Source organism: Aplidium turbinatum, chromosome 6 (genome assembly GCF_918807975.1).
Source record: "Aplidium turbinatum chromosome 6, kaAplTurb1.1, whole genome shotgun sequence".
Lineage (NCBI taxonomy): Eukaryota > Metazoa > Chordata > Ascidiacea > Aplousobranchia > Polyclinidae > Aplidium > Aplidium turbinatum.
In genome coordinates, this window is record NC_137477.1 from 6,087,760 (window position 1) to 6,099,420 (window position 11,661).

The 11,661-nt window shown below is 36.7% G+C and overlaps 1 protein-coding gene across 2 annotated transcripts; it reads right to left on the reverse strand.

Moving 5' to 3' along the window:
- Positions 1-238: 238 nt before the first annotated feature.
- LOC145772127 (enoyl-CoA delta isomerase 2-like) lies at positions 239-11,661 on the reverse strand. 2 transcript variants are annotated; one of them, XM_082583968.1, is made up of 9 exons: positions 11,568-11,651; positions 11,143-11,213; positions 8,490-8,628; positions 7,427-7,525; positions 7,096-7,281; positions 5,258-5,430; positions 3,565-3,775; positions 2,843-2,986; positions 239-2,368 (listed from the first exon to the last, which is right to left on the reverse strand). In XM_082583968.1, the coding sequence occupies exons 1-9, from the start codon at positions 11,568-11,570 to the stop codon at positions 2,213-2,215; spliced, it is 1,182 nt and encodes a 393-aa protein (XP_082440094.1). In that variant the 5' UTR covers positions 11,571-11,651; the 3' UTR covers positions 239-2,212. The 2 variants fall into 2 exon arrangements, with proteins under 2 accessions (XP_082440094.1, XP_082440095.1); XM_082583969.1 differs by lacking the exon at positions 11,143-11,213 and having other exon boundaries at positions 11,568-11,661.

Below are 11,661 nucleotides of genomic sequence, written 5' to 3' on the forward strand. Positions count from 1 at the left end.
TTTGTTCCCCACTAGTGGGGGTGGCCGATTGTTTCCGCGCAGCAATTGTTTTTATCCCTTTTCTCCTTGAAAATAATAAATAGGAAACATTTCGCATCGAATGTTTCACTTCTCAAATAGCAACTGAAGCTCAAAGGAATCTTTTCCTTAGCGGAACGTCTGCAGACGTTGAATCAATGTAAAAAGTAGCCTACTGACTTGGCCATGGTAAAGAAAAACACCACAAGTAGGGTTGTATAAAAGATCTTCTTTTTTCATTGAAAAAGTTGATCATGACAAATGACTTCTCAAGATCCCAACATTGTTTGAAAACAAAACGGTTTCTTTCGTTGCTTGTAGCAATATTATCGAAATATTACAAGCGTTTGTAACACCACAGATGAAAAATCGTCAATAAATTAACAAGGCACACAGCTACATGTGATGGTATTTGAGGCAAAAAGGTCTTAATTGAAAAGACAATGCCTCATAGGCGTAGGGGGGGATAGTTTTTGGGGGTGCAAAATAATTTTTGCCCAATACAATTAACTGCGCCCAAATATTTTTTGCGACAAAGCACAGACAACCTGATTAAGAATTCTACACTGCTACCAAGTCTGGTAGGCCTAAATATACTGTAAATGTAATTTGTTAACTACCAGTAGCCTATCTTCAAATAATGAAAAAGTACCATAACAGTAGGCTACAAATAACTTAATACAGAAAAACATTTCACACCAATAAGGTAATAATCGGCCTTCATCTGATTCAAATTGTCATAAATAAGGATCCAAAATCTCAACAACTTAAAAAGTTATTTCTGAAAGTTTATAAATTAAACTTGTAGACTATATTTTCAGCTGAGCATTTAGATATTGTAAGATTTGTCTTTAAAGTAGGCCTATCACTTTCAAACTCAATGTTGGCACATCTCAATGAGAACATATTTTTCAAAGAATTTACAAGCATTTAAATATTTTCTGCTCACATTTTTAACAAATCGGTCAGAAATCTCAACACGTTAAGTAACTTTCAAGATCTTAGACACTAAAACAAGCATAGTTTCAGCTTAATAGGCAATGTGCGGACTTGGGAGGCTACACATTCACTGTACTAAGTCTTACTTTAATTTTGATTATTGAAGAAAGAAACTGAAAAGACTACAATTTTCTGTCCAAAGTTTTAGCATATTTGTCCAAATTTCAACAAGTTGAAAAGTTATTTCAAATCTTATGAACTAAACTTGTAGGCTACAATTTTAGTTGAGTATGTTGATATTGGAATTATACGTTTGAAGCATTAGGCCTACGTTCAATATTGGAGCACATTGGATTGGGATACATTTTTCATAAAATTTTTAAACACCTGGATATTTTCTGCTCAAATTTTTCGAACAAATTACACATTTATTTCTTAACTCTCACAACTTAAATCATGCTCAATTTCAGTGGATTTTTTTAAATATTAAAGAATATAATTTTGATTATTTGAGAAAAAGTAGTTTCATCTTTAAAATTTTTGAAACATGCTGAAACTTTTTGCCCAAATTTTTATCAAATTTTCAACTAATTGATGACTCTAGGCTCCTGCGCCTATGCAATGCGTTCACAAACATAAATCATAATTTTTTTTGACTTAAAAGTGTTCTTCAAAATGTTGAATTGGTGATTTTCAACATTTACATATCAATCAAGTTCATCAACCTTCATACAATTGGCGTAAAGCATCCATCAGAGCTTTTCAAACCATTTGCTCCAGATCGTCCCTTGCCAGCTGCCAAGTAAAGCGAAACAAACTGAACGTAGTGAAAAGCTTCCGAAGATAAATTTTCTCACGTCCAATCACAGTTTTGTTTCCCAGAACAGATTTTGGGCATTTACTATTTTGTTTGCAATCCTTCTTTATAAAATTAACCTTTGATAAATAAAAGTTATCGTCCAGGGGTAAATTTATTCGGAATATGATCTCCAAATAAACACTTTTGTCTCAACGTACATTTATCATAAACCAAAACATATATAATTTGCTTAATCACGTTTTTGACAATAAGGTGCTGCACAAACACACAGTTTTGTGCTCATAAAATTATGTCGCTTTAAATCTCTTTTATAATAAAAAATAAGCTATTAGGTACAAGTAGGAAATTTCTTGCCATTGGTTCATCAGTATTGACAAAATCTGATCAACTTGAGAAATTAAAACATCGTTTGAATTAGAATTTTTTTTTGTTGGTTCACATTTTGCTTCTCTGTTGAAAAAACTTCATTATGGCATTGATGCAATCCTCTGAGGTCCATCTCTCCACCAGTCTGTCGCACTCTTCCTTGTTGACTTGATGCAAAGTCTCCAACTCCGGCCCGCGCATCAACGCTTTCGAATAAACCAAAGACTGAAAAAAACAAAGTGATACAAGCGACAGCACGTTAACCACAAACGCAGCGACCTGAAAAATAATATTGATAGTAAAACCATAATAATTTGTGCTACATGAAAAGACGAAAAGCTTTAACCGTTAGGATAATAACAAAGCTCTTCATCTCATACGTTTCCTCAGCCTGAACGTTTGAGTTCCTCAAAATGTTAACGCAGGCTTAGTTTGCTCGCATAAAATAAGCATGACACTGTAGGCCTACTTCCAAATCCCCTAACGAGTGAGAAAAGACTTGGGAAAGTCACTTATAAACCAAGAACATAGGTTTTCTTTCCGCAACAATTACACGTTAGGCTACGATGCGTATGAAAGAGTGTTATCTGACATAATCCCAGTAAGTAAAATCCGATATTTCTACATTGATTCAATCAATGTAGAAATGACGGATTTTGCTGACCGGAATGCCATATTCATAACATGCCATATACGCACCTTTACTGGCAGAGCAGCCATTTCTTTCACAGCTTTCATAACTTCATTTTGGAAATTAGCAGTTGGCAACACTGTGGTAACAAGCCCATATTCCTTGCCTTCTTTTACGTTGAGTTTCTTATTAAACAGCAACATTTCGCACGCCTGTAGGAAGGTAGACAAATGGTTTAGACAAAAAGGAACAACAACTAAAAACTTAAATTTTTTTTAGATAGGTTTGAGAAATTTGCAGTTTTATTTCTTAAAAGTGTGCAACTGTGCACGTTTGTTTGTAATGGATTTAGTAGAATTGGCAAACAACAAAATAAATACGCGCAACAGATATGTACGAGCTATACAGCATATACACATATTAATATAATAAAATCAAATATAGTTATTACTATCTGAAGCCTTTACAAATTGTTTCACCTAACGGATCATCAGAAGGTCTTATTCAAATAGATTCTATTTGAATAAGACCTTCTGATGATCCGTTAGGTGAAACAATTTGTAAAGGCTTCAGATAGTAATAACTATATTTGATTTAATTTGCTCTGCTTTGCTTTTTTGCTTAGCATTGAGCACTTTTTTGTAGTATTGATAGTTTTCATTGTTTTATTAATATAATATATATTATATACGCAGTGGATTATTGGATACAAATCAAAACAATTCAGATAGACACAAACGCAGCAAGAACAATGCATAAGATTATCGCAATAAAGCTAAATCGAACATACTTTGGTGTGGCCCATTATCTTTGGAAAAGTATGCGATGAACAGCCCTCCGGACTTTGACCCAAATTGCTGAAGGGGGTGGAAAAGGTAGCACTTTCGGCAGCATAAACCAAATCAAACAAACCCAGAATTGTAACAGAAATACCAATGGCTGGTCCATTTACAGCGGCTATCAGTGGCTTTGGAAAGTCAATGAAAGCAGCGACATACCGCCTGAAATGGAAAATGTTAATTTGTTGGAGTACTTCAACATATAGGTCATTTTTATTTCTTAACTTTTTACCCTATGATTAGAATAATTTTGCTTGAACGATATGCATGTGAAGTTGGATCTTAACTTTTAAGATATTTTGCCATAAGCTTAGCTAGAAGTGGGCATCTGCTACTATAAAAGCAGCGCGCTACCTGCTACTCTGGCTAAAATAGCGCGCGTTACTACTTCTGTCTTAAACTGACACAGGAAGCACTTTATTGTGACGTCAAAATCACCTTGAAAATGAATAATATCATTCGTTCATACACTGATATCATACATCTTGCCATTTCAACGTCGTTATAGAAAACAGGTTGTAGGTGAAATTTATTTTTACGCAGCATACAAAAACATGAGCATTTCAAATGTGAGTCGTTAAGTCCCGCCCGCTTTGGCTTCAGCACGTCTTTTCCAACGAAAAAAAATCTATCCACCGCACCACTGGAAGGATTGTGGGTGTTGTGTGTGTACATTTTTCTATAAAGACGTTATAAATCGGCACTAAGAAAGCTCAAGGACTTGCTTTTGTCTGACAAAAAAGGCCTCCACAATCGACTTTTCTTTCTGCACCGAAGTTACATCCGATGGCACCAACACACTGAAAAATTCATCCTCGGAGGCGTAGCTGTTGCTCTTGTTGGTATTAACGTGGCTTGATGTTTCCCGCAACACTCAAATTATTCCTGTTTTGATTTTTTCACGATTTGTTTCTTTGAAAAAACTTCCAAAAATAAGTCATTTTTTTCACTTTAAATTAGAAAGTAGCAGGAGTGCAACTGAAAGAAATGTAGCGCCTCTCCGCAACCGCTACATTAAAAAAACGTAGATCCGCTACTCTAAAAAATTGTAGCAACGCTACAAAAGTAGAGCGCTACTGCCCACCTCTACCTAGCTATGGCGTCTTGTGAACAACGTTATCGCAGTAATTCATAGTTTTACAAATATTGGGGGTTCGTTCGTAGACGTTGACATGTTTGTTTTGAATGTACAGAAGGCAAAATCGGTAAGTTAAAGATTTTATTCACAGAAATCTTCTGTATGTGATTACAGTCACTTTCCTCGGAATCTTTGCTGTTTTACTAACACCCTCTCTCAAAAAAACGTAACCATATTAACGTGGTAGAAAACTGTTTCAGTGAAATAAAAAGATCTTAATTAGGTTGTAAAACTACAAAAAAAATTATGGCTTGAAGAAAAATTGCTTAAATTAACTGCCATGTAGAGAGGAAGAAAACCGTTTCTGTTGAAAAGTCGTGACAGAAACATTAGCGTTTACTCTGTGTCTCAGCTTAATGGATCGTGTGGGAGAGCATTCGTCAATTGAAAGGGGATATTTTTTACTCCAAAATTGTACATTTTTCTATAAAGATATCACCTATGACAACGAAAGAGATGTCATGTATAGAAATAAAAACATACTAATTTCCAGCATTCTATTTCACCTTAAAAGATCCCCAGATTCAATAGAAACTTGTTGCATTTGGTCAGGTGAGATTGACATGAAGTTCCCAAGGTCATTTCCACTGCAATAATAATCACCAGCCCCAGTCATCACCGCTAAAGAAGAATCATCTTTGGCCGCAGTATTCAAGGCGACGATTATTTCTTCGTACATCTGCAAACGTAGCTCTACTTAGTACATTGTACAAATGTACAAGCACATACGCAGCAGTACGACTGACACAACATAATTATATTTTTAAGTATTGAAATCGTATACAATAAGTTTTGTTTTGCCACATGTCTAATTGTCTATGATACAAAAGTTTGTAATTTGTTGGTGACGTTCTCAGTGCATTATGAAGCTGAAAACAACAACCATGTCGTCGGCTGCACAGCGAGAGAGAGAGAAAGAGATTTTTTATTTGTCCTTCCAACAAGAGAAAAGTCGAGTAGTTAGACTACAGAACACATATATAATGAAAGACTGACAGCACCGAATAACCTTGCGGTTTTCTAGTCAAGGTACTGCCTGTTATCAAGTAACAGCAATAGTATCCTTTCATTAAAAAGTATAATCACTATGTGTAGCATATACAAACGTTCACAATCTGCAGTAAATACTAACTTTAATTTTCGTACAATTAGACCGACATAGTCAGTTCATGAGTAATGCCATTAAAACAATTGATAACTCCATATCAAGCTATTCAGGAAACTCAACAGCCAGCGACATTGAGTGCAACAGCATATCGAATTGCTATAGGCCACAACGCACACCCCATTCCCCCTGTGATGCAGGGGCGAAACCAAGCACCACAACAAACATTACAATCTCATTTTCTTCCATTTGGAAACGAGAGGGCTATTCTTAAGAGTCAAGAAAAATGTTTTTATAGTGTTGCTCAAAAGAGTTCATATGTGAGTTCTTTATGGTTTGGTCAATTTCCATCCAAATTTTGATCAGAGCAAATTCAATCACTGGGCGTAAGCCTGGATACAACAAACAAAACAAAAAACAACTATGCCTGTAGCTTTTACATATTGCTTTTATTTGAATCTTTTACATATTGCTTTTATAGCTTTTATTTGAATCGAAATGGCCGGAATGGCCCGTTTCGGTGAGTCCGATCCCTATTCGATGATTTTTTCATTTTTTTTTTTAAATTATTGGGTACCGTAGCCTAATTATCATTGCCGTTTTAGGGTTAGGGGTTAGAGGTTAGGAACTCACCGAATCGGACTCACCGAATAGTAGCAGACCCGAAATGGCAGCCTAAATTTAACCAACCAAAATGTTTGCATGCGCTTTAAAAACAAAATCAAGAGGCTACAAATTAAACCACCAACAAAGGAATACTTTTTACTCTTTTACACAACTGATGGGCATGGAAGAGCTGAAGAAAGTTGTGAGGAATCGAGAGCTGTGAAGGGAGAAGGTTTATAGAGAGACCGAAAGTCGAAACCGACTGAACGGATGGTGATGATGACACAACAAACTAGTCAAATAAGCTGAGCCAACCATGGAGTCTAACTAATTTCCAATCTACTGTTTTCTGGTGATGGGAACTGGGCAAGCTCCATGCACTTAGTTGGTTGTTCATTGTCCAAGCAAACAAAAGGACCGCAAAAGCATAAACTTCCCACCATTTGGAAGTTATCTACTTCACACAAAGATGAATGCTTGAGGTTTTACTGTCATTAACTAAATAGTTTCACGATGTTTTCGAACTGATGCGATGCTATAAACTTGAATGAAACAACTTAAATCCATCATTTTTACATTGATTCAACGTCTGCAGACTGTAAAAAGAACGGATTTTGCTGTCTGGGAAGTTACTTCTCTTGTCAAAGCATTTTTCTTTTTTGGCCGATTGAGTACAATCTTGGTGACATTATCTTCTTTTGTTACGATGAGAGTTTTGAAAGCACCACTGGTCTTATCTGGAGTCTTAGAATCTACAGAAATCCCTTCAGCTTTGGCGAGTTGATCCACAAGATCAGCATAACTCTTTTTTGCATCTTCCTGTTCATAAAAAGCAGAAACACTTTAAGGGCGAAGCAGATAAATAATTAACATATAGGCCTATCGGCAATAACAATGTAAACATACACGCAATAAATAGCTGAAAATAAACAGGGCTTGGTGATATAAAACTGGTATGTTTGACCTTAGTCATATCTTTGAGTTCATGCCAGGCATGCCATTTAGCTTGACCAACAAAATTGAACGTCCCTGGCTTCTGAGTTGTATTTGCTCCAATGGTGGCCTAAAGAAACACAGTAATTGAAATATATTTGTTGATACTTTTAAAACTAGGTAAAATTTTGTCTACAACAAAATCATGTTGAACCAATTAAAAGAGTGGTGAACGTTTTCATGATCGCAGATACGGTAGGCTACACTCATGTAGTATTTACTACAAGGCAGGCACTTTCAGCATATAGTCACGCGGAGGTGCAATCGAGTACATCCAAATAAAAACATTGATCATGAAAATCATTTTCCATTAGAAATAGTAGAGATAAAAACGACCGATTCAGTTTCGTTTTAAAGTTTACAATTAAAGCCAAAGTTTGTGAAGGGCATAGTTCTGAACTTTCACACAGGACGTTGCACATTACACCAAAAATTACAAGATGCACAAGGGATGATGTCTCTATTAGGCTATCAAAACTACCTTAAATTTGTATCACCCTGAAGTGGAATCTATAAAATTACAACACAAGAGTTTACTTATCGGACAGTTGTGAACATCAATGCGATAAGGTAGCCTATGGTATAGATGTGTTTTGCAAAAATAAAATAAAATCGACATTTATTTGGACATGATATGTAGTTGAATTTCTATGACACAGCAAGATATACATAATTATAAAGAGGTAGTATAATATATATATAATTCTTTAAAAACTCATAACGCTTCAGGCACAATAAAGTATATATAGATGGTTGATTGTCTTTTTCTGCTTCTGACATAACAGTTTCAATTCTTTGATAACCTAGTGTTACAAAGTGACCACCAAGAAATGTGAATGGTGTGGTATGTTATTGTAATCAAACATTAGCATGCCCTTGTGCTACTTGATTTAAAAAAAAAGTTAAGTAATGTCTTTCTTTTCCCAAATTCAATGTCACAACTGAATGATAACAGTGAGAAAATATCTATAGTGCAGCAAATGAGTGATTAGATAGCGTAAATACCATAAGCAAAGTAAAACAAACTTCTTTACCTGCTTAAACAAAGCATAGATTTTCAATTTAACATCATTGCCTGGCTCATTCTTTAGTGTATTAAGCTTCTCTTTTGCTTCATCAAATTTACCTTCCACATTTGTCGACATTGATCTGCAGTGGCTTGGTGTCAGGTGGCTGTTATGACAAAACAGTTAAAAATAAGAATAAAGAAGTCTAGTCAGTCATAGGCGTCAATTTTTACTGAAGTTATAATTCCAGGAGGTGAGAATTCCCCATTAATTCTGAAAGCGATTTCTTAAAGTTGCCAATTTTCAGCCTAAGTGATTATTATAAGCTACTATTTGTGGACCCACATGCCAGCCTGTCAAGTTTGTTTTTCATATGTTTACCCTGCATTGCGGGAAAGCGGACTTGAGCGCTATGCATCGGTGCACGCCTTCCGACGTACACCTGACCCACGCTGCAGCCGACGGCAATGTCTGTTTCCGGTTGTCTACTCTACTTCTTACTGAAATTTGGTACTACCCATTACTCGAAATCGATCACTGGGTAGAGGCAATTATCATAAAGTTTCTTGCCCAGAGAAACAACAGCAAGTGCGTGTGGCTGGAGTCGAACATGCAGGCTCTCGACTGCGAGCCCAACGCGCTAACCACTCGGCCTTTGCTGCCTGTCAAGATTGTCATGAACCATTTTATGCACTGCTTAGTTTAGCTGTTATAGCGTACAGCTATATAGTTTATAGTTATAGTTTATAGTTACTAAGTTTACACTTAGTTTATAGTTATAGCGTCTTAGCTAAATACAATGAAGAGAATATGGTTCATTCACAGGCCTCGAAATTCACGGCGGACATCACAGACATGTCCGCCGTCACAGCATGTGATGTCCGCATGAAGTACCATCTAGATCGGTCATATTTGTCCGCCGAGAAATAACACAGGAACTAGCGACACAAACGGGTGCAACCTAGTTCGTACCTTGAACCATTCGTACAGTCAGTTCGTACCCTGAAAAGATCGAGAGAAAAAATTAAAAAAAGCCGAAGTCGCTGACCGCAGTTTAATAGCACAAAGCCGAAGTCGCTGATCGGAGTTTCCCCAAACAATTTGAAACAAACTCGAGGGTTAGCGGAAACTGTGGTTAGCGGAAATTGCAAAACTGCGGGAAATGTTTGTGGAAACTGCGATCAGCGAGGGTTAGAGCATAGATTACTCTATGATTAGAGTTAGGGTAAGCGGAAACTGCGGAAAAATGTTTGCGGAAACTGCAATCAGCGAGGGTTAGGGTTAGAGCATAGATTACTCTATGGTTAGAGTTAGGGTAAGCGGAAACTGCGATTAGCGGAAACTGCGGAAAAATGTTTGCGGAAACTGTGATCAGCGAGGGTTAGAGCAAAGATTACTCTATGGTTAGGGTAAAAGCGGAAACTGCGGAAAAATGTTTGTGGAAACTGCGATCAGCGAGGGTTAGGGTTAGAGCATAGATTACTCTATGGTTAGAAATTAGAATTAGGGTAAGGGGTAACAGAAACTGCAAAAAAAAATTTTGTGGAAACTGCGATCAGCGAGGGTTAGGGTTAGAGCATAGATTACTCTATGGTTAGGGTTAGCGGAAACTGCGGAAAAATGTTTGCGGAAACTGCGATCACCGGACTTCGGTTTTGAGCTATTTTTTCTCTCGATCTTTTCAGGGGGAAAATTTTAAAGCGATTGCGAAAACTGCGATCAGCGACTTCGGCTTTTTTTGTTTTTTTCTCGATCTTTTCAAGGTACGAACTGACGGTACGAACTGTTCATGGTACGAACTAGGTTGCATCCGACACAAACTGCATACGGTAGCACAAACAATTGTTGCGAGAATATAATTTCCCCCACATTCTAGCGCGCATCTAGAAAATGTGAATACTGTATCCCTTAGATTCCATTCAAGCAGAAAAACTTTCGATTTTTACGTTGCTTTAACGATTGATGACATTGAATTAGCATAACAAAGGTGAATTCTTTGCTAAGAATCGATGGGAGCACACGCAACATAGTTCAAGCCTTAGGTCACAATGTCTGGTTTTGATCTGCGAGTAATATTGATAAAGGCAAGGTTGGTTACAAAATTAGATTATACGAGTAGGCTATTACAGCAAGATGGAGCAAAACTTGTTAAGTTTTGATATTACAGTAAGAAAGAAAAGGCCCATGGAAAATTTACTTTTGCTCACATAACACGCAAAAATATACCTAAAGAAAAATGCCTAGTGAAACTTTGCACAGCAGAAAATAGTAGCGGTAGTGTAGAAGTTTTCCGACTCGTGCCCAGATCATTGTGACGCAAAAATCCACATGACCTCGTTCGTTGGAAGTTAATCAGTTATGCGGCGTATTGCAGCTGCACAGCGCTTTGACTCTCCAAGCGCACCTCGTTGGTCTGATGATAGCCTTCGCTGAAATGTTAAAAAGCCTTCCAAACCGCTCTTGGCGTAGATCTTAAATGGCGAAGAATTATCAAGATAAAGTGATTAAGCATGACGATCGACGCTCAAACTGGTGTGTCCACCGTGAAACTTAATTTGTCCGCTGAGATAGCTGCTCAGACCGGACACGTTTGTCCGCCGTCAACAAAAACGAATTTCGAGGCCTGCATTCAAGATTAAATTCATCGGTCAATCAAGAAACAATACAAACAGAAAAGTACCCAAAGAGTTGAACCATTGTTTCTCCTTGTTCTTGAGGTGTTGTTGCCTGAGGAGTCCACGTTATCGATGCCTATACCGGTATGCAGAGAAAAGCACACTATTTCAACGACCCAAAAGAATTAATAAAAAAAAACGTATAAATTTGCATTCGCCCATACTTTTTACTAGAAACTCTGATTAGTGACTTCTGCGCTGCTATGTTTTTTGTCTAAACCTTTTGAGGCCATGGATATGGCAGACGCTTTGCTTAGGGGACAAATTAGTTGTAATTCTTTATAAGATACCGTAATGCAAAATGTCCAAAAGAATGATTTCAAAATTATAGCTGAAATTGAATCTTTTTCTCAACAACATATTTTGTCAATGCAAAAATCTTGGAATCATAGTCATCAAATTTTATAGATAAAATAATTAAAATACTTACCATTTAATAAACGAAGTTTGAAAAAATGAAGTAATTCTGCTTTTTTGGATGGAGTTAATCACAAATGACATTGTACAAACAAGCACGTAAAAGA

What these genes read in the sequence shown, in the direction of transcription:
- LOC145772127 (XM_082583968.1), bottom strand. An exon ending in ACAATGGTTCAACTCTTTGG is followed by an intron (nt 8,629 to 11,142) that starts GTACTTTTCTGT and finishes TTGTCATAACAG; the next exon opens with CCACCTGACACCAAGCCACT. An exon ending in GAATCTGGGGATCTTTTAAG is followed by an intron (nt 3,776 to 5,257) that starts GTGAAATAGAAT and finishes TTTCCATTTCAG; the next exon opens with GCGGTATGTCGCTGCTTTCA.